The sequence below is a fragment of the Artemia franciscana genome, chromosome 15 (assembly GCF_032884065.1).
Source record: "Artemia franciscana chromosome 15, ASM3288406v1, whole genome shotgun sequence".
NCBI classification, from domain to species: domain Eukaryota; kingdom Metazoa; phylum Arthropoda; class Branchiopoda; order Anostraca; family Artemiidae; genus Artemia; species Artemia franciscana.
Genome location: NC_088877.1, coordinates 39,189,706 through 39,215,770, shown reverse-complemented (window position 1 = coordinate 39,215,770; position 26,065 = coordinate 39,189,706). Strand labels below are relative to the sequence as shown.

The following is a 26,065-nucleotide window of genomic DNA, read 5'->3' as shown; positions in this document are numbered from 1 at the left end:
ACATGGTGAGCTATTTCTTTTGATCGAAACTGGACGAGAACAAGGGCAACTTTATCTTGTCTTTGAGCATTATTCGATCCAACTGTAAATCGCTGAACACTATCTTTGTCTGAATCCTTAATATTTGTTAGACCCATCTTGACAAACAATACGCGCTTCGTGGCGTCCCCCACACTCAGCGAAGGAATCTGCTTCACACCATTAAACAACAGGGAATCACTTCTCCCTTCCCGCTCAGTGTCGTCTAGCTTGAGCTCAAGCTGATTGTAGCGATTTTGCAACAAATCAATCAAATGCATGCATGTTTTTAGATATTTTTCAGTCAGTTCAAATTTAGGATAAAACTCAACATGTACTGCATCATAGATTTCAGAACCTTGTGTTTCAATTGGAAACTTAGCATGGAAATTAGCTGCCGTCTTCAAATTTGATTTTTACAGCTTTTCGTTAATTTTTATCTCGATTTCTTTTGCTAGGTTTTATTTTGTAGCCGCAAGTTCATTCTCTGTAGCCACTACTAGTCTACGGAGATCAGCAGTGGGATCTGAAAGTAGGCTATCTGTTACCGAATCTTGCCTTTTTTTTAGAAACTGTCGGTAAACATCAGGACGATTCTTAGCTCTGCAAACGCTATTTGACACTCTTATAAGTATAATCTATTATATTATAATCTATTAGTATAATATTTGTTCTAAATTGTTTGCTGGGGGTCTGGAAATAGGTACCGACAAGATGATAAAATAACCTAAATTCTTTGGGACCTTCTGTGGAGGTGGCAAAACCAGAAGGTCTAAACAGAGTGGAACGGAGTTTTTGCCTGTGGATTTGGCTGCAGAGGGCTCGATACTATTTTGAGTTTGTATTAGTAACCCATAGCTGGTTCAGCTACTAAACCGTATGTCTAGTTTACAACTTCCGCTGTTTTTATTTCTTATATATTATTTCTGTTGAAAATTTTCTTTTTCTTATGTTCTACAAAGGTTCTTAAAAAACCTGTTTTAACAATGGAACTATTTCTTTTAGGAGAACCATTCGAGAAGAAATCTTTTTGAGAAGCTTCAACAATACGCCTTTCCTTTAACTCATAAATTACCACTCTTTGCCTTTGAATTGCAAGAAGTTTACGCAGAAAATGGATGGAGCGTTTATGAACCAGTAGCTGAGCTTAAGCGAATGGTAAATATTAAATATTTGCATATTTAAAGTTAAAATTGGTTTTTTATTAGTGTAGGTCAGGGTTTCCCAAACTTTTGGCGTATGTGTACCCCCTTCAATAATTTTTCAAACGCTGAGTATCCCTCGTGAATGGATGAATTTTTAACAAAAATATAAATACTTTTTTTGTACATACGCAAAATAATAACTAGAGAAAAATAAAATCATTCACGAAGAAATTTGATTAGAATTTATTTTATGAATATCGTATGGTTTACTGGAACAACATAATACAATATCGGTTAATTCAAACAGTATAAACAGTATATTTATTTAAACAATAAACTGTATATTTGAACAATATATAATTGGTTTGCATGAATCAGAATGACGAAATCGTTCGTGCTGAGATTACAGATCCTCATAATTTGTTGTTTTTTTTTATGTCAATTTTAGTCTGAAATGTGGTTCCGTATCTAATAACCTATCTCTTGCGTAACATAGGTGCAAACTCCTGGCTAACTCCGGTGCAACGTGTACCCCCGCCTAACCCTTCTCATATCCCTGGGGTTGCGAACAGCGCACTTCAGGAACCACTAGAGAATAAGCGAAATTAATAAATTGTATTGATGCGTATTTGTGCAATATGTATTTTGTTTATTTTCATTTAAGTTAATGATAATTTTTTACCTCAGTGTGGCACTTAAGGTGGCGACAATATTAAGACAGGCCCACTTCAGTCTCTAACAAATCAATCCATAGCAAATAATAAATATTTTAATAATGAACCGCAGAGCAGGGGAAATAGGGACAACAATTCATTTTTGATTGTATTTTTGAAAATCTAAGTGGGGATTGTATTTTTGGGAATCTAAGGGGGAATCTGTTGTTTTATGGATTAACTTTGAATTTAAAATACAAAAAGAAAAGTATTTTTTAACGAATAATATTAAAAATATTATTTTTTCAAAACACTGGTGGAAGAAGAGGAAACGCAAAAAAATCTAGAAGGGCAAAAATAGTAGCATAGAAAGATTTAAACGCCACTGGCCTCTGAAAGCCTAAAAAGGCATGACACTTACAATTTTCTGGAGTGTAGAAATTCAGAGAATTTCTTAATAAAAATCAATATCATAAATATTACAAAAGTTTAAACCTGAATAAAGATAATAAATAATTTGAAAACCCGTGATACAAAAGCAAGAAGACAAAGCAGTAAAAGAAAACAAATAACAAAACATTAAAGACAACAATTACACACTTTGCGAAATTCAACACAAGCAAATATACAAAAAAAAAAACAGAATAAAAAAAGAGTTTTAAGCGAACGAGTATAAACACAAACATTTACTTTCTAATGTGGCCATTATCTTACCGCTGCAAGATGTGCCTCCAGTCGTGTGACAGTTTAATCAATGAAATTCACAATACTTATTGAAATGGCAATACATGGATCAGTTATATTATAACGAACGAATACAAGCGAATTTCGGGTCCAAGGGAGGGAGCCGAAGGAGATAATTTGAAAAACGACAGTAGCACCATCTAGTTTAGATAATATATGTTACTCGAGAAAAATTCTTCAAATCGGCGCGATATACTATATAGGCTGCAGAACAATAGCGTTAAGTAATCTTACAAGAATTAAATTATTATCGTTATTAAAATTTATTGAAAAACCCGTCACAATTAAACACCCAATAAGATGGATTGTAGGAAGAAAACAAAACTGAGATAACGCGAAAGAAAATTCATCGCTGCCTAAGCAAAGCATTACTGCTGCTAGTTGTATTAATTGTTTCTTTTTTGCCTCTTTAAAATGGACTGACCATAAAAGAATATTTTTCTGCCAAAAGAGCACAAAAGGTATATTTGTCTGCATTTATGTTTTGTATGTCTTGTATCCTAGAAAAAATGTAACAACATAATCATCTGCTTTCCTTTTAAACTTCCTGATTGGATCTAAAGGAATATGCACAAGTTAATTAAAGTACAAATTTTAACAGATCAAAATTTTAGTAGATTAAGTTAGCGTGTTTTGAATTTGCCTAGGTTTACCTGGTAACGCTAAGTGGTCGGTTGCGCTTGTAGTTTTCAGTTGCTAGGTCAAAAGGTTTGTGTCTCCTTTTTTATCAGTATCTCATGCTCGCTAGAGTACAATAACACTACACCGTTGGTGGTGCTTGTAGTTTCAGTTACTATTAAAACTAAGTCAAAAAGTGTAAATTTAACTAAGTCAAAAACTAAATTCATCAGTGAACTAAGTCAAAAAGTGCAAATAATTGCAAATTTTCCATAGTCAAAGCAACAGGAAGGACAGATGTGTATTTTTTTTACCGAAGTCCATAACCAAGGATTAATGCTTTGTGAGACACTCTTTTATACTTGACGGGGAGGGGGGGGGTCTGTATTCAAATGTGGTGTTCAAATAAACTTTCAAATGGGGATAAATCCATTTATTTAGACAGTAAAAAAAGTCAGTAGAAATACTATTAAACTAGCATATTTATACACAACAAATAAATAGTTTTTCGCGTCATTCACAGAATAATGAACTTCCGGATTATTCACTTGATTATTTTCAGAGTGAGTTCAATGATGAAGTTCATTCAAAGTCTTAATGTAAATTTTCTATTCTTGCCCAAAAATAAAACGAATTTCAAATGAAGGTGGCAAAGCCTTCCGTGTCTTTTAATTGCAAGCGAAATGTTGAGTTTGCCGTTGTTCACTTGGTTGGTTCATTTCCTCATAATATAAGACGTATTTTTGACGTAACACCTCAAATTAGGTATTTTTTCTCTGAGACCACACTGCTGTTCTATGACGTTCTATTTGTTCGTCATAGAACGGTAGTGTGGTCTAAGGAAATAATACCTAATTTGAGGTCTTGCGTCGAAAATACGTCGTATATTACCCCACGTTACGTCATCGTATTACGTTACGTTAAAAATGTGGTGTTATTTATAGAATACTTTTACACTAGCCAAAATTAACCAATAAATTATTGTTTTAGGGATTACCAACAGAAAGCTGGATCATTAATACAAGAATAAATGACAACTACGATATTTGCGATACGTATCCTGCGGTTTGGGGTGTTCCTGCAATGGCTACTGAAGATGATTTGCGAAATGTCGCTGGATTCAGAAGCCGTGGTAGACTCCCGGTAAGTTGGAACTTCTTTTCAATTCAAGTCATTAAACATACCGGGAGATTTTGGATGTACCTTATACCCCACTTTTTGAAGCTCAATTGGTCTTACACAGATGAAGGATAATAGTCTGCCAAATTTGGGTTTTTTCCTAACAAGAATCAGGACGTCCTTCAACGGCTGTAAGGCTAAAATGAGAGAAAGCTTAAGAAGGTCAGGTGATGTTATACGGATGAATTATGACAAAAATTGTGCTTTTTGGCAATTCAGCAGGGGCCAGGGCTAGGTAATCTGGCCCTGTTGGGGAGGCCGACTGGCGTCAGTTGGGGAGGGATGTTTAAGGGTGATGTCCCCCCCCCTGGTTTTTGATAAGATCCCCCTAGATTATAAAAAATTTTTTTTAGTGTTTTCATCGGAAACAAACGTCTTTTTTGTGCTAAAATTGACAAATCTAGAAAACCAACCAAACCTTGATTTTTCAGAATAGGATTGTGCCCTCTACCTCCTCATTTTAATTTATTTGAATTGAGGCCACTGTGCATACACGACTCTGCTGTAAAAAGTCCACTCTTTGGTAAGTCAATCTGTGTCAAAATGGACTTGAATGCAAATTCCCACTATGTAAACTATAGATTAAAAAAAAATTTTTTAGTGTTTTCTTTCTAAAATGTTTTTTGTACTTTTGTTGAAAAATTGAAAAATATAACAAAACTGCCCCTCTAAAAAAATGCCAATAAAAAATATATTTTTCACCACTCCCCCCCCACATCTAATTTTTTTGGATTTGCGTCACTGTGCATACACGGCACTGATGTGAAAAGCCTACTTATTTTCTCTGTAAACCTGATTCTTCGATGTATTTCTGATATAGGCATGCGCACGGGATTTTTTTTTCTGGGTTCCAATGTTTTGGGGGCGGGTTAAACTAAAACAGCTGGTGAACTACAATGAGCATAATCAACGCATTATGGAAGGTACTAGAGATTTTGGGAAGTAGGCCTCTGCTTAGGCACCTGCTCTGAGGATAGTCTTATCTCTTACTGCTTAACTCCCTTCATTGTAGGTATTATCCTGGATCAATCCAGAGACCCAAGCCAGTATTACACGATGTGCTCAGCCAATGATCGGAGTCTCTGGACGTCGGTGCAGGGAAGATGAGCGATATGTTCAGATGATTCTTGATGCCAATGCACAAGCGCATAAGCTTTTTATTTTAGATGCAAGACCTAGGTATGTTTTAATCATTCTAGAAACTACAATTGCTGTCATTTATATATTAAAATAAAACCAAATGAATAGGAACTGGAATGAAAGAAACAGACACACAATAAAATATGTACGAAGTATGTATTTACCCACCAATATGCATACACGGCACTTATCTTCTCTGTAAACCCGATTCATCGATGTATGTCTCCCAGCCCATCGAGCCTAGCTCGATGGGCTGGGAGAAAGCCAGTGCTAAACATTGGCAAAATTCCTGCTGATCGTCAAATACCATAAAATGGGGACACTAGGAAGGAAAAGAAAAGAAAACAATAGTAGGAGAAACAGTTATTTTTAACTTGAAAAATAATATAAATTAAGAAAAGTAGTTCAAAACTTGATTTAAAATTTGAAAGAATTAATATATTACTCATTAAAATATATGTTGGATGTGTATAAGTATAAAATCAGATATGCTGGAGTGGAAATACAACTTCCAGGTTTCAGTTAAAACGTCTGTCGCGCAGTACAGCGCCCCTTGAGTTACCACTGACGACGTGTACACATTCGAATTAAAAAGCATAACGAATAATGGCAAATAAATGGGTAATGGTAAAATAAATTGAAATTGGTTGTGGAAGTAAAATTGGATCGATCATCCAAAAATAGATGGAAGAATGAAAGATCGAAGCACTTTCAGTCGCTGCAGAAACGTCTTGATGTGGCTGCTATGTCTGTATTCTAGAAGGCCATGGTGATTCTCCTTCCAGAGTGATCCCCATTAGATCCCAGTCAGAGTTAAGGCAATGAGAATAGATGATTGCGAGCTCACTTGTCAATGGATAATCTCTGCCAGCTAGGGCTATAATGAAAGAAAGGTTGAGAAAGTTAGGCTACGCTTCGTAGATGAAGGGTAGTTGATTGCTACCAAATATTGTGTTTTAAACCTTCAATATGGAGCCAAACGATTGGTAGTTCGTCTCGGGAAAGGATTAACAATCAAACCATCTACGAAATCTAAGTTTAGAAGAGTATACCATGTTCTCCTATAGCCTCTGTCATGTTCCTTAGGACAAATGATGAAAAAATGAGGAAGAGAGAGGAAGCACAAGTGCTACCACTGCAAAACCTGCAGTGCTACCACTGGGGATTTTCCTTGTTCTTCAAAGTGGGGGGGGGGGGCAGTCTGTTTCCTGTACAGGGTTTCAACAATGACGATTCCCGCGATGTGTTCTTTGTTTCGATCTGACTACATCTTTGAGGATTTTGGGCTCTTTTCCAAAATTCCAGCAAATTTGTTTTCCAAATAACATTTTACTATTAAGGTTAATTGAAATAATAATTACGATTTAAGAATCAGCTACAAATGGAAATCCTTTCTCACGAGACAATTCTTTTCTAAATCAGCTATTGCTGCAACCATGAATGAATCATGGTCCGTTTAAACGAAGATAGAACATAGTCTTGCTTAACTGGTAATTGCTGGAGGCGGGGAGACGAGTGTTCAAAATTTTGAAATCTAGATTTTGTTTTCATTTTTTGACAGAATTTAAATTATGATTTCAGAATAGTTTTTTATCCGGGTTCTTCTGGTGACTCTTGGCGGGTAGAGTGAGAGGTTAGATTTCCTCCACTTGAATGCAAGTATGCTTAATTGTAGATATCTGGCATCAGTAATCTCTTATTTAAAACTTGCCTCATTAACGTTCGGTTTCCTGCAGACGAAAGCAACGTTTTCCTTCTATACTAGATGAATAAATGAAAACTTTTTTTTTGTCGATGCTCGATGTAAGGCCAAAGGTGTGCAGCGTCTGCACGTAAAACTGATACATGTCACAATGAGACTCCTGGCCCAGCTGCTTTCAAAATGGGATTGCGATTTGGCCACCCATTAGAAATACCTTGTGATGTCCTGTGGTGGTGCAGTGGGTTTGACCTTAGCTTGGTAATACGGGACCCAGAGATCGAATCATGCTGCAATAATGCACCGCAGGGCCGATGCAGGGACCTGAGTAGTCAAGAAGCGTCGTTAATCTGATACAATACAATACCCATTAGAAATTTTTACACTTACTGCTGGATCATGATGCCACTTGTTGTGGTCTTTTCTTTTCTTTTAGCTATTTTTAAAACTAGAAAGGTCATAACTAGGTCATAAACTAGAAATAGGCACATGATGAACAGGGGCTCTTGATTCAGTCATCCTCAAAATCTAACAATTTCTCGTAGATTGTTTGTATAATGACACTTAAACTATTCTTGCCTAACGAATACACCTCCGCCTGAAAAATCACATTGCTTTTTGTTAGAAGATTGTCTTGTTCGGTTTTTAGGTTAGTATATGCGAGGAGTCACCTACTACCAAAATCTTGTTCACCAGAGAGCGCGAGCCACGCCTGATGGAAGTGTGACCTGCAAAATAAATATATCTATGAAACGAAAAAAGAGGATTGAAATGATTAAAATTTTTATTACAGAAAAAAAAGCTCCTATTTGATCAGGAAATTATTATGTCTTTTTTCATTTTACATGAAAACAAAGAAAATACAGATACAATATATAATAGTTAAAGACATAACTATAACTTTCAAAATTTTTTATAAACATGCTAAAATTATTTTTTAAAACCAGAAATGACATTATCTTCCAACCTCTTATTTTAGGATTTCCTGATTTCTCTGGTGTGTAACGTTTATCTTTCCTTTTTTATATATTTGGCAATCGTCAGACTTATTATATTTATGGTTTATTGCAAAATTGTCTATTCTTAAATTGTCCTTCTCCAAGAAAGACTTGAAAAAGAAGCTATAACACAAACCCATAATAATAATTAAGAACATAGCTTACTTTACATCTGCCCGTGCCTCCAGAGGTACACAGGGCGTCAATCTTCTTGTAAATTTGCTGCTGCCCGTGTATCCACCCACTGAGGCTAGATTGAAGTGTTTAGGTTTCGTAGATCGATCTGGTACGTTCGGCGTTTCTGGGTCTGCCTCCTTGGCGTGTTCCCGATGGCGCGCTGCATTCGATAGTCGGGGATTGCTCTTGCGTATTACTTGGCCAAGGTATTTCCATTGACGAACACTTATTACACCCACTGCAAAAGACTGACCCGTTATGGCAAAACGTAAAAGCCTTCGTTCAAAAAAAAAAAAAAAAAAAAAAAAAAAAAAAAAAATCAGTGATAAAAGGATAATTTTTGTATTGTTTTTTTGTATTTTTTTTTTATAATGCTAAAATGAAATTAAAAACATTTTTTGGGGGCCAAGAGAATTTTTGACTGGAATTTACAGTTTTTGCCTGACGAATACACCGCACCCTCGTAAAAAGCCGCCTGCGAAGTAATTACTATTATGAAATGGAAAACATTGGTATCAAGCATAAATGGCTTAAAAGTTGTTTTTTTTTGCAAAAAATACTTTCGAATTGTTCATGACGAATACACAATCCTCTTCTAAAAATACCTGCGGATACACCTCCCCTTCCTAAAATCCTGCGAATTATTTACTATTTAAAACAAAATAAATATATCGAAATTAAGAATTACAAGTTAAAATTTGTGTTACAGAAACAGTAATTAATAATTTTGCCAAGTTTTTTCTTTCTGTTTTCTTTGTCTTTCTATTTTCAGAAGCTAGATAATTATATTAAAAGTTTGTGAGTTTGAAACAATCAGAAAACCAAATAATTTTACTATTTACAGTTTTTTCTGTGACTTTTATTTTACTATAGATTAATTTTTATAGCTGTATCTACTCATATACAAGTTAAAGCTTTTTATGTAGAACTACAGTAAAGAAAAACAGATTATATTTGTATTATCCATTTTGATTTCCTAAAAAGAATTGCTCCAGGTGAGGCTCGAACTCACAACCCCGGCATTACTTTGTACTGTCATATAAGTACCGTGCGCTAACCAATTGCGCCACTGGAGCTTGTATGTAGAAAGAAAACAACTGCCAATTGATGTTCGAATGTTTAATTTAAAGGAGACATTAGCGTCTAAGGAATACGTTTTTCAAAATGTACTAGGGAAACTACCACTTTTTTTTTTCTTTTTTTAAATACCGGATCTTTTTCGTTATGCCTACACCACTATTTAAATGTTGACCTGTTTAGTCGTTTACGGGTATTAAGTTGAAACAAAAGGTTGACGTGTGGTGAAATGCATGGGAAATAATATAATTTGGGCTATATAATTGTGCATTACGCTGGTTTTGGGACAGGGCCGTATCCAGGATATTTTTCGGTGGGGGAGGGGGTACAAAAGGATTTTCCTTCTGAAAAAACTTTCAAAAGCGCATCAAAAATTTGTTTATATTCATTTTTGTTAGTTTTTACGAGCCGGATAAACATTTCGGTGGGGAAGCCTTCTATCTCCCCCTGGATACGGCCTTGGTTTGGGGTAAAATAGACTGAAACAAATTTAGGAATGATACAAGAAAGTATTTTAGGATTACTTATACCATTCGAAAAAGCGATTTACTTTAATTTACCCCCAATCCCCCCCAATATGCAAATGTATAGCCCAATCCATATATTCCCCGTATATTTTGCCAAGCGCCATTCTTTTGCTTAAACTTAAAATGTGTAAATTGAAGCAACGTCATCCAGGAGTAAATCGGGGTATAGGCATAATGAAAAAATCTAGAATACCAAAAAATGTGTTATTTAATCCTTTGCTATTTCCCTCCCCATTCGCCATCCCCCCTCCAATTTGTACCAATTAGCCCAAGGTGGTTTTATCATCTTTAATTTCCATTTTTGAACAACTTTATGCATGGACACGAAGTTTTTATTTTTTGGAAGGGCTATTTCACAATTATAAAATTTTAAACAATAACAAGAACAGTATAGACGCCTTTGGATTAGAACCGCGAACTTGTTTCATAAAATGTATCCTACGGCAAATTCATTTGTCCGATAAAAACTCAGGAAATTCTCCTTACCGGACTTACTGCTGATGATGAACACTGTACATGTGTTCGAAATATCCAGTTAAATAATTTTATATCTATTCATTGTCAATAAAAAGGTTTCATCCCTATTTTGAACTGTTTCACTTTCGTCATGGAAAGGCAGTGTGGTCTTCGAAGTTATTTATATATTATATACATAATATATTATTAATTATTATTATTATAATTAATTATTATAAGTCGCTAAATTAATTATTTATTCTGTTGAAACATACTTTTGTCATTTGAAGGCTGTTCTATTCAAGGGTTGAGTATTTGGCGTTTTGTAATTATAAGTTCACTATTGGTTTGTTTTTTTATTGAGTCTAATGGCTTTTTCTTTTATATTTAATACCTATCTTTCAATATTTGTTTTTTTAAATGTAATTGGGGTCCAAGGGGGGACGATCTCCCAGTTCATATATCTAGTAATTTCTGTTTGGTTCGGGTTTGAGTTGAATACCAGTTTTATTTTGGCACATTGTAAGTTCATGATTGGTTTCATTTTTTATTAAGTCTAATATCTGATTCTTTTAACTTCTAGTTCATTGTACATTATAATTTCTGGTACTTGCGTACTATTGCCATCAGGCCCAATAAGAGAATTTAGGTTAATTCTAATGACATACACCAAAATTTGATGAAAATATAATACTATAGTAACAGAATTATGGAAACTACGACAGGGGGTTGTGGAAAGCAGGCCGGCCAGAACGCATCAAACAGTTCGTGGTAACGAACTGTAGTAAGGAGCGACCCGGCTCAATAGTAAACGAAACTCTAAGAACGGAACTTCGATGCTAAAAGATATATCAAAAGAATCGGATTTTTATGCTGATTTTAAATATATAAGTTTCATCAAATTTAATCTTTGTCATCAAAAGTTACGAGCCTGAGGAAATTTGCCTCATTTTGGAAAATAGGGGGAAACTCCCCATAAAATTCATAGGATTTTAACGAAAATCACACCATCGCATTCAGCGTATCAGAGAACCTTATAGAAAAAATTTTAGGGTCCAGAAGACAGATCACGGGTGCGTGTTTATTTGTTTGTTTTTTTCAGGGGTCATCGTATCGACCAAGTTGTCCTAGAGTGTTGCAAGAGGGCTCATTCTAACGGAAATGAAAAGTTCTAGTGCCCTTTTTAAGTGACCAAAAAATTGGAGGGCACCTAGGCCCCGTCCCACGCTCATTTTTTTCCAAAGTCAACAGATCAAAATTTTGAGATAGTCATTTTGTTCCGCATAGTCGAAAACCATAATAACTATGTCTTTGGGGATGACTTACTCCCTCACAGTCCCTGGGGGAGGGGCTGCAAGTTACAAACTTTGACCAATGTTTACATACAGTAATGGTTATTGGGAAGTGTACCGACGTTTTCAGGGGGATTTTGTTGGTTTGGGTGTGGGGTTGAGGGGAGGGGGCTATGTGGAAGGATCTTTCCTTGGAGGAATATTTCATGGGGGAAGAGAAATTCAATGAAAAGGGCGCAGGATTTTCTAGCATTACTATTTAAAAAAAAATAATGAAAATATAAACATGAAAAACTTTTTTCAATTGAAAGTAAGGAGTAGTTTTAAAACTTAAAACGAACAGAGATTATTACGCCTATGAGGGGTTCTAAAAATACTTCAGCACAAGAGCGATTCGCTCTTTATGCTAAAGTATTTTTAGTAATTTCAACTATTTATTCTACGGCCTTTCTGATTCAGGGGTCATTCTTCAAGATTTGGGACAAAACTTAAGATTTAGTGTGAAGAGCAAGGTATTAAAGAGGGGAGGACAAACCCCCTCATATCTATATAGATATATCTTCTATATATATAAAAATAAGTTGTCTGTCTGTGGATGTGTGGATGGATGTGTGGATGGATGTGTCAGGTGACGTCACCTGAAAAAACTGGATTAGGTGACGTCAAAACTGAAAAAACTAAAAAAAGGCAAAAACTACAAAAAAAACTAAAAACTAATAAAAAAAATAAAAAAGCTAAAAAACTAAAAAAACTATAAAGGTAAAAACCAATAAAAAACTAAAAAAAAAACTGAAAAAACTAAAAAAAGGCAAAAACTACAAAAAAAAACTAAAAACTAATAAAAAAAGTAAAAAAGCTAAAAAACTAAAAAAACTAAAAAAACTAAAAAAAGGTAAAAAACTAAAAAAATAAAAAATAAAAAAAAACTAAAAAAAAGGAAAAAACTGAAAAATAAGCTAAAATAAAGGTAAAAACCAATAAAAAACTAAAAAAAAAAAGGAAAAAACTAATAAATGACGACACTCAAAGAGAAAGCGACCAGGACAAAAAACTAAAAAAAAAGGCAAAAACTACAAAAAAACTAAAAACTAATAAAAAAAATAAAAAAGCTAAAAAACTAAAAAAACTAAAAAAAGGTAAAAAACTAAAAAAACTAAAAACTAAAAAAAAACTAAAAAAGGTAAAAACTAAAAGAACTAAAAAAGAAAAAAATAAATGACGACACTCAAAGAGAAAGCGACCAGGACAAAAGGAATGTTCGATTAGCAATCAACAAAGCACCGGGACACAGGGAGTATAAATGACGACCAGGACACAAGTAAAAAAAAAAATTAACAAAACTAAAAAGAAGGTAAAAACTACAAAAAAACTAAAAAGAAAAAAAAACTAAAAACTAATAAAAAAACTAAAAAATCTAAAAATCTAAATAAACTAAAAAAGAAAAAAAAAGGAAAAAAATAAAGGAGAAAAACAAAACTAAAAAACGAATGTATATACAGACCGGTACACCGGGATACAAATGACGACCGGGACACAGGGAATATAAATAACGACCGGGACACAGGGACACAACTACAACGGGGACACCGGGGGAAACAGGGGGATATAAATGACGACCGGGACAAAAAAACTAAAAAGAAATAAAAACTAAAAACTAATAAAAAAAACTAAAAAATCTAAAAATCTAAATAAGCTAAAAAAGAAAAAAAAAGGAAAAAAATAAAGGAGAAAAACAAAACTAAAAAACGAATGTATATACAGACCGGGACACCGGGATACAAATGATGACCGGGACCCGGGACACAGGGAATATAAATGACGACCGGGACACAGGGACACAACTACAACGGGGACACCGGGGGAAACAGGGGGATAACCTGACAATCTATTTATATGCAAAGACAATGGGACAGCAAAGAATGTTGTATATTCGCAAGTTTTACGTAGTTAAAACCATATATATATATATATATCTATATTCACAGGTGGGACATAGGGACACAACTACAATGGCGCGTAACTATTATGGCGCGTAACGACTTACGCGCGCGGGGGGGCTTGGGGGGGGCGCGAAGCGCCCCCACCAACTAGGTGTTGGGGTGGCGCGAAGCGCCACCCCAACAGCTAGTATATCTATATATATAAAAATAAGTTGTCTGTGTGTGGATCTGTGGATCAGGTGACGTCATGTTTGTCCGCATATGACGTCTGAATTATTTCACACTAATACAAAAGAAGAAAAAAACTAAAAAAGGTAAAAACTACAAAAAAACTAAAAAGAAAAAAAAACTAAAAAAGCTAAAAAACTAAAAAAAACTAAAAAAAGGTAAAAATCTAATAACTAAAAAAAAACTGAAAAAAATAAAAAAAGGCAAAAACTACAAAAAAAATAAAAACTAGTAAAAAAACTAAAAAAGCTAAAAAACTAAAAAAACTAAAAAAAACTAAAAAAAGGTAAAAAACTAAAAAAACTAAAAACTAAAAAAGAAAAAAACTAAAAAAAAGGAAAAAACTGAAAAATAAAAGAGAAAAAGAAAACTAAAAAAATATGAATAAATATATATAAAAATAAGTTGTTTGTGGGTTATGTCTGTCTGTCTGTCTGTCGAGTGACGTCGTGTTTGTCCGCATATGACGTCTGAATTATTTCACACTAATACAAAAGAAGAAAACAAACTAAAAAAGGTAAAAACTACAAAAAAAAACTAAAAAGAAAAAAAACTAAAAAAGCTAAAAAACTAAAAAAAAACTAAAAAAAAGGTAAAAAACTAAAAACTAAAAAAAAACTGAAAAAACTAAAAAAAGGCAAAAACTAAAAAAAACTAAAAACTAATAAAAAAAACTAAAAAAGCTAAAAAACTAAAAAAACTTAAAAAAGGTAAAAAAACAAAAAAAAATAAAAACTAAAAAAGAAAAAACTAAAAAAAGGAAAAAACTGAAAAATAAGAGAAAAAGAAAACTAAAAAAATATTAATAAATAAAAAAAAAAAATCTAAAAATCTAAATAAACTAAAAAAGAAAAAAAAGAAAAAAGGAAAAAAATAAAGGAGAAAAACAAAACTAAAAAACGAATGTATATACAGACCGGGACACCGGGATACAAATGACGACCGGGACACAGGGAATATAAATGACGACCGGGACACAGGGACACAACTACAATGGGGACGCCGGGGGGCACAGGGGGATATAAATGACGACCGGGACACCGGGACACAAGGAATATAAATGACGCCCGGGACACTCAAAGAGAAATCACAGACTGGAACACCGGGACACAAATGACGACCGGGACACAGGGAATATAAATGACGACCGGGACACAGGGACATAACTACAAAGGGGACGCCGGGGTGCACAGGGGGATATATAAATGACGATGGCGACTCAGGGAATGGTCGATTAGCAATCACCATCAACAAAGCTCAAGGGCAATCATTAGAATCATGAGGTATAGATCTGAATACGGATTGTTTTCCCATGGACCATTATATGTTGCATGTTCAAGAGTCGGTAAACCTGACAATCTATTTATATGCACAGACAATGGGACAGCAAAGAATGTTGTATATTCGCAAGTTTTACGTAGTTAAAAACATATATATATATATATATATATATATATATATATATGTATATATATATATATATATATATATATATATATATATATATATATATATATATATATATATATATCTATATTCACAGGTGGGACATAGGGACACAACTACAATGGCGCGTAACTAATATGGCGCGTAACGACTTACGCGCGCGGGGGGGGCTTGGGGGGGCGCGAAGCGCCCCCACCAACTAGGTGTTGGGGTGGCGCGAAGCGCCACCCCAACAGCTAGTATATATATAAAATAAGTTGTCTGTGTGTGTGTGTGTGTCGAGTGACGTCTTGTTTGTGTGTCGACTGACGTCATGTTTGTCGACTGACGTCATTTTAAGGATTGAGCTGTATGCGTCATGAAGTTGTTTGTCGACTGACGTCATGTTTGTCAACTGATGAAATTACATACTGGGACACCGGGACACAAATGACGACCGGGACACAGGGAATATAAATGACGACCGGGACACAGGGATTGTTCGAATAGAAATTACAGACCGGGACACCGGGAAACAAATGACGACCGGGACGCCGGGACACAGGGAATATAAATGACGACCGGGACACCCAAAGAGAAATTACAAACTGGGACACCGGGACACAAATGACGACCGGGACACAGGGACACATCATTAGAATAATGAGGTATAGATCTGAATACGGATTGTTTTTCCCATGGACAATTATATGTTGCATGTTCAAGAGTCATTAAACCTGACAATCTATTTATATGCATAGACAATGGGACAGCGAAGAATGTTGTATATTCGCATGTTTAACGTAGTTAAAAACATAAATATATATCTATCTCTATTCACAGGTGGGACACAGGGACACAACTACAATGGCGCGTAACTAATATGGCGCGTAACGACTTACGCGCGCGGGGGGGGGGGCTTGGGGGAGCGCGAAGCGCCCCACCAACTAGGTGTTGGGGTTGGAGGGCAACTAGGCCTCTTTCCCCACCCCATATTTCTCAAAATCGTCTGATCAAAACTAAGAGAAAGCCATTTAGCCAAAAAAAAAGGATTAATATGCAAATTTCATTTTAATAATTTATGTGCGGAGAGCCAAAATCAAACATGCATTAATTCAAAAACGTTCAGAAATTAAATAAAAAAAAACTAGTTTTTTTAACTGAAAGTAAGGAGCGACATTAAAACTTAAAACGAACAGAAATTACTCCCTATATGAAATGGGTCGTCCCCTCCGCAATCCCTCGCTCTTTACGCTAAAGTTTGACTCTTTGCCACAATTCTACTTTTTAAAACAATTAAAACTTTAGCGTAAAGAGCGAGGGATTGTGGAGGGGACAACCCATTTCATATAGGGAGTAATTTCTGTTCGTTTTAAGTTTTAATGTCGCTCCTTACTTTCAGTTAAAAAAAACTATTTTTTTTCATTTAATTATATTAAAAACCTGACCTAACCAACTATGTATTAAATATTTGATTAAAATATGTCTCCCAAAGTAGTTTACCTCACTCAGGCTAAGCTAATATCTCCGAGTGCACACAGAGAAACCGGTTTTACAACAGATCAAGAACAACTGTGTGGTTGATACAATTCGTAGGTACCTAATTTCTGTTAGTTTTGTTTGCTCTGTTCAATAGCTTCGCTCTTTACTTTTATAAAAGAAAACTTTTCTTTTTATTTAATTTAATCAAACTCCAAGTTTCCCCTTATCCCCAAAGTTTCTCACAGATTATAAGATTTATTATAAAACGAATCTTATATTGATGCCATATATACTCCCCACCCAGATACGGCCTGGATTATCAGTTTATTGTATTCAATGCTGTATACTTTCAGCCACGGTCGAATGTGAATCTTTAGTTTCAATTTTTGAACAACTTTATGTATTTGCGCGAAGTTATTATTCTGTTGGAACGGTTTGTTCAAAATTATAAAATATAAAAAACGACAAAATAGGTTAGTTACTCCCAAACCAAGAATATTAAATGAAAAACTAAACCACAATCACAAATAGAAACGGTTTTGAAACCGTTTTTTGAAACCGACATCAAAATTAAAACATTCCATAAAAAGACAAAGGTAAAGAATACGGCATTGAACTTTACAGTCCCTACCGGAGTTGCTGATCTCCGTTTTTTGGCCATTCAACCAGGAAGTGCAATGGGGGCTGGGGGCCAACCATCCTGTGCTTTCGCACACCCTTCCTGTTTACCTTCCCCAGATAACTCCAGGTACCCATATCTACGCTACTGGCAATACAAAACAAAGAATAGAAAAGCTGCGCTCTTACCTCGTAGAAGGCTTCGAAAAAATTTATTTTTCTAAATTACATGTTTTATGTATGTGCAGTCCGCTTTTTTCCAGGTAAAAGAAAGTTTAATTTAACCGATTTTAGTTAAACTTAATCGATTTTTATTAAGTTATTTATCTTGTCGATTCCATTTTTGATTTTAGTGTGAACGCTGTTGCCAATAAAGCAAGAGGTGGGGGGTACGAAACGGATGACTGCTACCCAAATGCGGAATTGGTGTTTCTTGATATTCACAACATACACGTAATGAGAGAATCCCTACGGAAACTAAAAGGTATACAATGTTTATTTACCTGATATTTCCTAACATAATGCGTTTTGTTTTTGCTATCCTCTCGTTCAATTCCATTTGTAATTCTTTCTTTTTTCTTCTGTATCGGCTTCTTGTAAGGCTTTCTGTTTACATACAATTTCTGCTTCGTCCTTTTTCTCCTTTTCGAAAGTCTGCTGACATCTGTTGAGAAGAAGTTTTCGGAAACTGACTTTCCGAAATAAAGTCATATAAAAACGTAATGAGAGAATCCCTACGAAAATTAAAAGGTATGCAATGTTTTTTATATAGAAGATTTTGCAACTCTCTATTCATTTATAATAAAAGTAAAAGTGTAGTAATGTTTAAAACTTTTAATCAAGATGGTGAACTTTAATTGTGGAGATTTAGTAATTCAGTGTTTTGTTACATCTAAATAACCTGGACGGAGGACTAGTATGTGCAATAGAAAAGAAATAAGCTACCGTTTTAAATGTGTAGGTTCATGGAGGAATTAATGAATCAACATACTCAATAAATTGCAAACCTATCAATAGTAAATGATAATAAATAAAATAATAATTGGAGCGTTCATTATCTTAATAAAAAGTTTTAATTGCTATAGTGTTTTCGTTTACTTAAATTATATGCGTTTTACCGGATCATTTAAGAAATTGATAGAAATGACTAAGTTACAAATTCATGAAGTTTCCCTGGACAAGGCCTAAGGCTTGGACAAAGAGTTTTCAGTCTACTTAAATCAAATTTAAACTTGAAGAAATTATCCAGCTTTACTACTTCTACCATCACTACTGCTCTTGCTCTTTCTATGACTACTGACGCTACTGTTCCTTGCCACTACCACCCTTACTACACGACTTCTTTTACCCTGACTGTCTATACTATTAAAACTCCTGCCATGACTACCTAAACTCTTCAATGATTACCCTGGAAACGACTATCCTGATGATAATTACTCCTACCATGATTGCTCCCACCACTGTTGACTGCCGCAACAGTGTTGCGGCACGATGACTGCCGCAACAGTGTTGCTAATATTAATTTGTACCAATCTATCTGTATATTATCTATGTAAAAATATAGGCCTATTGTTTGTTTGTTTGTCTGTTAACATTTGTTTGTTTGTACCTCTGTTAATCTACTGTACTTCTTTACTTCTGTTCTCTAAAAAATTTACTGTGGTTTTTGTTTAAGCGATCAACAGTTGCAACTCAAACTAAAAAAAAAAAAAATGTAAAAAACTAAAGAAAAAGAAAAAAGGAAAAAAAACATCACTACTCTTAATACATGGGAGTTATGTTAGTTAAAAAACAACAGAAAATAAATTAAAGAAGAATAATCGCCCAAACGAACAGAAATTAGTCTAAGATGATTCCAAGTGTAAAACAAAGAAACATTACCACGGCGCCGCCCTTCTCGGCATCCACCCTAATCCCTTAAGCTATATAGAAAGGTTTTATGTCTAACTCACAAAATTCTCGATATCAGATGTCTAGAAAATCTCAGTTTGTGTATTAGTACTATATTTGCGCTTGTTTTTCGTCAGCAGTTGGTTCAAAATTCAAATTTTGAAAAGAAAAACCTAATAGCTATCTTAATAAATCATCACATCTCCTACAAGCTCCACTGCAAAGAAGTTGTAGATCAGCCATTCAAATTCTACTGTTTACAGTAAGTGAATAAAGTTATAGAAGAATTACTATACATAATACCTTGTGATGACGTAGTGGTACGAGCCTCACACCTCGATCGATGGTTGTCAGGTTCAAGCACTCGTGTCGCAAGGAACGTTCAATGTATTCTCTAAAGGTTTAATTTTTCTTCAAACATAGTTCAAGCATTCAAGAGATATTTGAAAATTAAAATTTAGTTAACTTATTTATATCAAACTTATTTAAAACTCTTCAGGTATTTTTCTCGTTTAATTAAAATACAAATTTTAATCAAAACACTTTAGATATTTTTGCATTTTACATCAATATCTTAAACACTTTGAACTGAGGGTAGTTTCGCAAAACATATACTAACGGATTATGACGTCATAGCTTTCACATATATTGCAGTGATAGGTATTAGTTAAGGTTATGACGTCATTCATCATCTTGCATACGAAAATTGATTGTCATAGATGTAGGAATTTACTTTTAAAAGAGCCCTTAAACATCATTCTAAGATGTTGCAGTGCCCAGCTACATGCCAAGGAAAAAAAGAAAAAAATTGCCCTTTTGAAAAAGGACTAATTCGATATAGAATTTTAAAAGAACAGTCACACCATCTAAAGCTATTCGATGCCATTTGTTTCCATTTTTTTGCTGATCCCCCCCCCCCTGAATTTTTCTTTTTAACTTTGACCCCCACTATTGGTAAAAACTATATTACTGCATATGGGGCTATTTCATTGAAAATTGAATTCCCGAAAAATTAAGATATATATGGTTTTGTATGTTTTACCGATTCAAACAAGCCAATATCAGTTTCACTGTCCTTGACACTTTAAAATAGAAAATCAATGTTGTCTTGACTCTGGTAATTTCAATCACTACATGCCCCAAAACATAAATTTTTCAGTCCAGAAAACTAGAAAATTTATTTCGGGTTTTCAACAGTCATTAACGGACACATTTGTAAAATAGTGTTTATTCTCAGCCCTCCAGCATTATTTACAAGCAATATTTGAAAATGACGTCCTAATCCCTTCTATCTATAGCCAATTATTAGGGTACCATTGAGGTTGAAAGCACAGACATGCTTGGAGTATTTGTTTTCTTTTTTCTAAGAACATGTAAAAGTATCAAAATACTATTCAAACTTTGTATTTGAGACGGGATACACATTATTATGGATCACGGAGAAGCAGACAGTCTACTCATACGAATTTTTTGACTAAAATTATTTCTATTCTTTTGCTTGCTTAATATTTTATTAACACATTTTGTTTTGGTGTCTTTCGAGACTAGGGGATCTTTAGAAGTAAACTTCTTATTGAAATCAAAGTAGGCTAAAATCATTAGCGTCCATTTAATATCGTATTAGCGTTTTTTACATTGCACCCCTACACCCCAACGAAAAATTGCACCCCAGTGTAGCACCATTAGATTCGTTATTTTCTGTTTTTCCCAAATATCTTGGTGGCTTTTCTGACAATGCATCCCCCCATTCCCTGATTGCCCTGTACATAGCCCTAATAATACACTGTAATTATTTTGATTTGAAATAAAAATTCTATTGTCGATGGATAAAACAAAACATGAAAATAAGCAAAATAGGATATTCCACCATATTATAAAGTAATATTTTCGGTTTTTGTTAATTTTTAGTTCTGGTGCACAAGGGTACACAAACCAAAGAGTTGCAATTGCAAAAACGCCAATATGGTATTCGAAAAGATTGTAAAATATGGAATCTAATGACGCTACTTTTATTTTATTAAAATATTCCTTTCTGAGGAGCCCCTAATATAGAATGGTTGTCTTCCGTTCTTTTAACTGGCTCAAAATCGGACTTACCAACAACGTGGTAAGTCCAATTTCTATGAGTAAACAGGGTAGAAAATGTGGCGTTGTTTGATTTTTGTGTTGAAAATAAGGAAAAGGTAAAAAGGTGATGGAATTGAGAAAATATTTCATAAAAATAAACCAATGGAATTAATGGCTAGAAGTATATATAGCAATCTCTCTGTTCCTCTTTGCTTTCAGGAGATTACAGACATGACCTTGGGGGATTTCTTGGCAGATTTATTTACCTATGGCAGAGTGTCCGTACTTTGCCAACCATGTATTTTTCATTCCGCAGGAAATCTAAACCATTTTGTGCTTCTATTAATGTGAGGTTTTGGAGGATCATTTGTTTATTGATGCTTATAATGATGATGTTTTTATGATGTATTCTGATTTTCATGGCTAAAAACAAGAATTTTCAAGGGCAATTGGGATCCAATTGGTTATCATGTTTTGCTTGAGTTGCAAAATAGTAGGTGGCAGATGTATGCAAGTTAAATAATTCTTTTCTTATATTTTAGAAATCTGTTTTCCCTTAATTGATGACGCTCGATGGCTGTCAAATTTAGAATCAACTCACTGGCTTGAACATATCAAATGTGTTTTGGCTGGGGCTGTCCGTGTGGTTGATAAGGTTGAAAATAATAGAACATCTGTAATGATTCATTGCTCCGATGGCTGGGACAGAACGGCGCAGGTAAGAAGTTAATTCGAAACAGAGGCTTCGATTTGCAGGGGGGGGAATGCTTTTTTAAAATACTAGGGGGGTCAACTTCGTTGTTTGATGGACTTTTTTCAATCAAAATACCAAAAAAAGGTATTTTTCAGTGAAAATTCCAAAATAGGCTATTTTTCAAAATTCAGGGAGAAACGTCAATTCACGAAAATGTAGGGGGAAAATGTTTTTTTTTAATACTAGGGGGGTCAGCTTCGTTGTTTGATGGACTTTTTCAATCAAAATACCAAAAAAAGGTATTTTTTAATGAAAATCCAAAATCGGCTATTTTTCAAAATTCAGGGAGAAACGTCAATTCACGAATATGTATAGGAGGGATGAAATGTTTTTTTTCAAAATCTAGGGGTTCAACTTTAGTGTTTTATCGATTTCTTTTCAATTAAATAGCCAAAAAAATGGCAGTTTTCAATGAAACTACCAAAAAAGTCGTTTTCAAAGTCTGGAGGGAGGGGAATTGCCCTCCTCTCACCCGCAATTGAATTACCTGAATAAAAATGAATAAATTCGGTGGATCTTTGATCAATGGAAACAATTTATTTAGAACAAAGAAATGCAAAGTTTAGTTTCTAGTGTTGGGATAATATAGATAGTGGTTAAATATACATTGAGTGCGACTGGGAACAAAACAATTGTCATCTATATATAACGTATATATGACAAAACAATTGCCATCTATATATATCTATGCACAGAAGACTTTTTAGAGTATACATCCTATATACATTAAATATACCTTCAGGACAAATATCGGAATAATCTGAAAAAGTTCCGTGAGTCCATAAAAGAATGTATGATTACCTCCAGGAGCAGAATATTCTATGTGATACCCAATTTGGCTTTCGTAAAGGACTTTCTACGGACCTTGCAATTCTGAAATTGGTTGACTGGGTGAATGATGCATTTGATAAAGGCCTAATACCCGCAGCTTTACTTTTAGACATTAAAAATGCATTTGACACTGTTGATCATGATAAATTACTCCAAATTCTTGAATCATTTGGTGTACGTAATGTGGCTTTTAAATGTTTTCGTTCGTATCTTATTAATAGAGGTCAAGTTGTACAAAATGCAAATGCAACATCAGAGTGCCATCTTTTACTGTGTGGAGTGCCACAAGGTTCAATAATGGGACCACTGCTTTTTCTCATTGATGCATGTGAAAATCTACCTTCTTTATTTAAAAAAAATAGAAATTGCTCTGACTGAATTTATATCGTGGGCCGATTCACAGTATTTAACGCTAAATTATGGTAAAACAAATTATATTTTATTTTCTAGAATCGGATCAGTCCAAATAGACCTCAATTTAAATGTAAATAATAATATTATAAATAGAGTAAAAACTAGTAGATATCTTGGATTTATTATTGATGAGAATATTTCGTGGAATGAACAAGCTAAATTGATTGGTAACAAACTTCCAAGGTCCCTTGGAGTTATCCGCCGTCTTAAATTCCGTTTCCCTAAAAAAAAAAAAATCCTGAAAATGATTTATAATTCTATTTTTCATCCCCATTTGTCATATGGATGCTCTATATGGGCAAGCAACTTTATCTCATGTTATAAGTTAATCCAGATCATCCAAAATAAGGCCATTGAAATATTATCACCTCTTTAGCATTCAGATAACATTAACCTCCATTTTAAACTTACTAAAATATTTGATGTGTCAAAGACCAGGGATTTTCAGATTGCAACTTTTTGTTTTAAATATTTTAACAACCTCCTTCCATCATCATTTGAAAATTTATTCACTTTAAATCATGATTTGCATACTTGTGAAACGCGAAATTCATGTGATGTCCACGAGACACCGTCAACAAAAAGAACTTCTTTTTTAATTAGATTTTTTGCACCAGCTATTTGGAATTTAATCCCCTTGGAAATCCGGAACTCAAATAACCTTATTACCTTCAAGCGAGCAGTGAAGGGTCATTACAGAAGTACTGTTTAGATTTGAATATCGTGCGGTCCTCCTCTTTTCGGTCTTTTCCTTTTCTTTTTTTTCTTTTCTTTCTCTTCGTCACCCCCTTTTTCTTCTCTTCTTTGATAAATCCAGTTGATTCGTTGTTTCTGTTTGTTGATTGTTTAATTATTCTTTAGTTAAGTTTCTGCCCTAGTCAAGCACTTTTGTGTTTTCCTGGCAGATTATGTACATGTAATTATGTGTTTTTTGTTTAAATATAAATGATTGAATTGAATTGTTCCAACGTAAGTAATCCATTTAGAGCAGAGAAATACACAGGATAGTTTCAAATCTGGGGAGAATATAGATGCCGTTTAAACATATATTGAAGCTTAAATTTTAAAATTTTTCTCATGCTGGTCAATGGTCTGTGTTGCGCAGGTGCCGACCTCCTGATCCGGTGCCTTCTGTCGGGGGTGCAATGCATGGTTTGGGGAAAATCATCCAATTCTTCCCGTGTTTCCCCTCAGATTTCTCCAGGTACCCATTAAGATCTGGGTAGATTCTGGCTGGGATTACAGAGTCGCACCATTGACCTCCGTCCCAAACCAAATAAAGGGCTTTAAATATATATTGGGAACTTTATAAATATATCCTGGATATTGTAAATAGCTACTGCCGTCTGTTTTCTTACCTGAATTATAAACTCTTGCAGGCTCAAGATTACCTAGCTCAGAAACGACATTTGCTATCTGAAGCATTGTATTGTTGTTTTAGTAGATAATAGATACACTTCATCTATTCTTCAAAAAAAAAAAATATATATATTTAAGTTAAATTTGCCATCCATGGTTTTCTGTTTATTTTTTCATCAACGGTGTATTGGTGCTTTTCGCCTTGTCATTGTTTAATCCGTTTGTTTTGTTAATGTTTTTGTCGTTTTTGCTCTTTTTTATTTATTTTTTTACCCCACCATGCATCTTTTAGATATATTTCGGTCACAGTGAATATTTTATACCATCATAATGGATGTTTGCCTGTTTTATTCACCTCAAAACATAATTTTTGCCAAAATCAGTTTTTTTTTTATCGCTTACATTCATTTTTAAGGTGTGATTCTGCAGATGCTTCATTCCAAAATGTCAATATGATTTATATTTAAGGGGTTTATAATACAAGACAAAATATGTTCCATTTTTCACGGCTGTTCTAAACATCGTCTGACCTGATCCAACCTCTGGAAGGGAGGGGGGATACCTTTTGTCATCCTGATTCAGTCTTTGCTTCAATTTACCTGTAAACGAAAAGTTTTGAAATAAATTCACCAGCTATTGTTTTCTGTCTTACAGTAAACCATAAACCACATAATACAGTAAACCATAAACCATAATGGAACTGGTTAATAATCTCCAGAAGCCTTCTTGGCCCTTGTTCATTATTCAGAACACACCCAAGTTGACTCCATTTAGATGTACACAGGTTGAAACAACTGAGACGCATTGGGAGATAGCTAGGATATAGTTTTTCTATATATTTTTGCATTAGGGGAAGGGGTTGGGGGTAAAGTATAGCGGGGCTGCAGGCAAAATGTAACCTAACTTTACCAAAATGCCAACACTTTATATTAAATACTTAATTAAAATATACCTGTAACATAGTTTTCCCACTTAGCTTAAGCTAATTGTCTCCGAATATAAAAAGTTAAAGCGGTTTTGTTAGATCTTGCAGATTAAAATTCCTAGGTGTATTCCGAATAATGGACAGGTAACGCCTCCTTTTTTTATTTTTCCTTATTAGCGACAAAATATTCAAAGTATAATCATAGAAATACTGTCTTTGTCTTTGTCTCTGTCTTTGTTATCATTCTGCATGCAATTGTCAATTTATATGCTATTGTATCAATTGTTGTTTGCTTTATAAATTTACAAATTAATTTATATATAAATTTACTGTTTAATATAATATAATATAAGATGACATATTAATGTAATATTAATACAGGTTTTAGTGCTAAATTGGTGCCACATTA

The 26,065-nt window shown here is 34.2% G+C and overlaps 1 protein-coding gene and 1 non-coding gene across 2 annotated transcripts in view; one reads left to right on the top strand and one right to left on the bottom strand.

Annotated features, from left to right (window-relative positions):
* The window catches only part of LOC136036453 (myotubularin-related protein 2-like), a 72,405-nt gene that overhangs the window by 24,429 nt on the left and 21,911 nt on the right, over nt 1-26,065 (top strand). Inside the window, exons 4-8 of the mRNA XM_065718692.1 lie at nt 1,024-1,176; nt 4,169-4,321; nt 5,370-5,536; nt 17,770-17,900; nt 21,916-22,091. Of these exons, the coding sequence (XP_065574764.1) occupies nt 1,024-1,176; nt 4,169-4,321; nt 5,370-5,536; nt 17,770-17,900; nt 21,916-22,091 (780 nt within the window). The remainder of the gene's footprint in view (nt 1-1,023; nt 1,177-4,168; nt 4,322-5,369; nt 5,537-17,769; nt 17,901-21,915; nt 22,092-26,065) is intronic.
* Nucleotides 9,359-9,447, bottom strand: Trnai-uau (transfer RNA isoleucine (anticodon UAU)). The gene is given in 2 exon segments: nt 9,359-9,394; nt 9,410-9,447. It is a non-coding gene; the product is annotated as a tRNA-Ile (tRNA).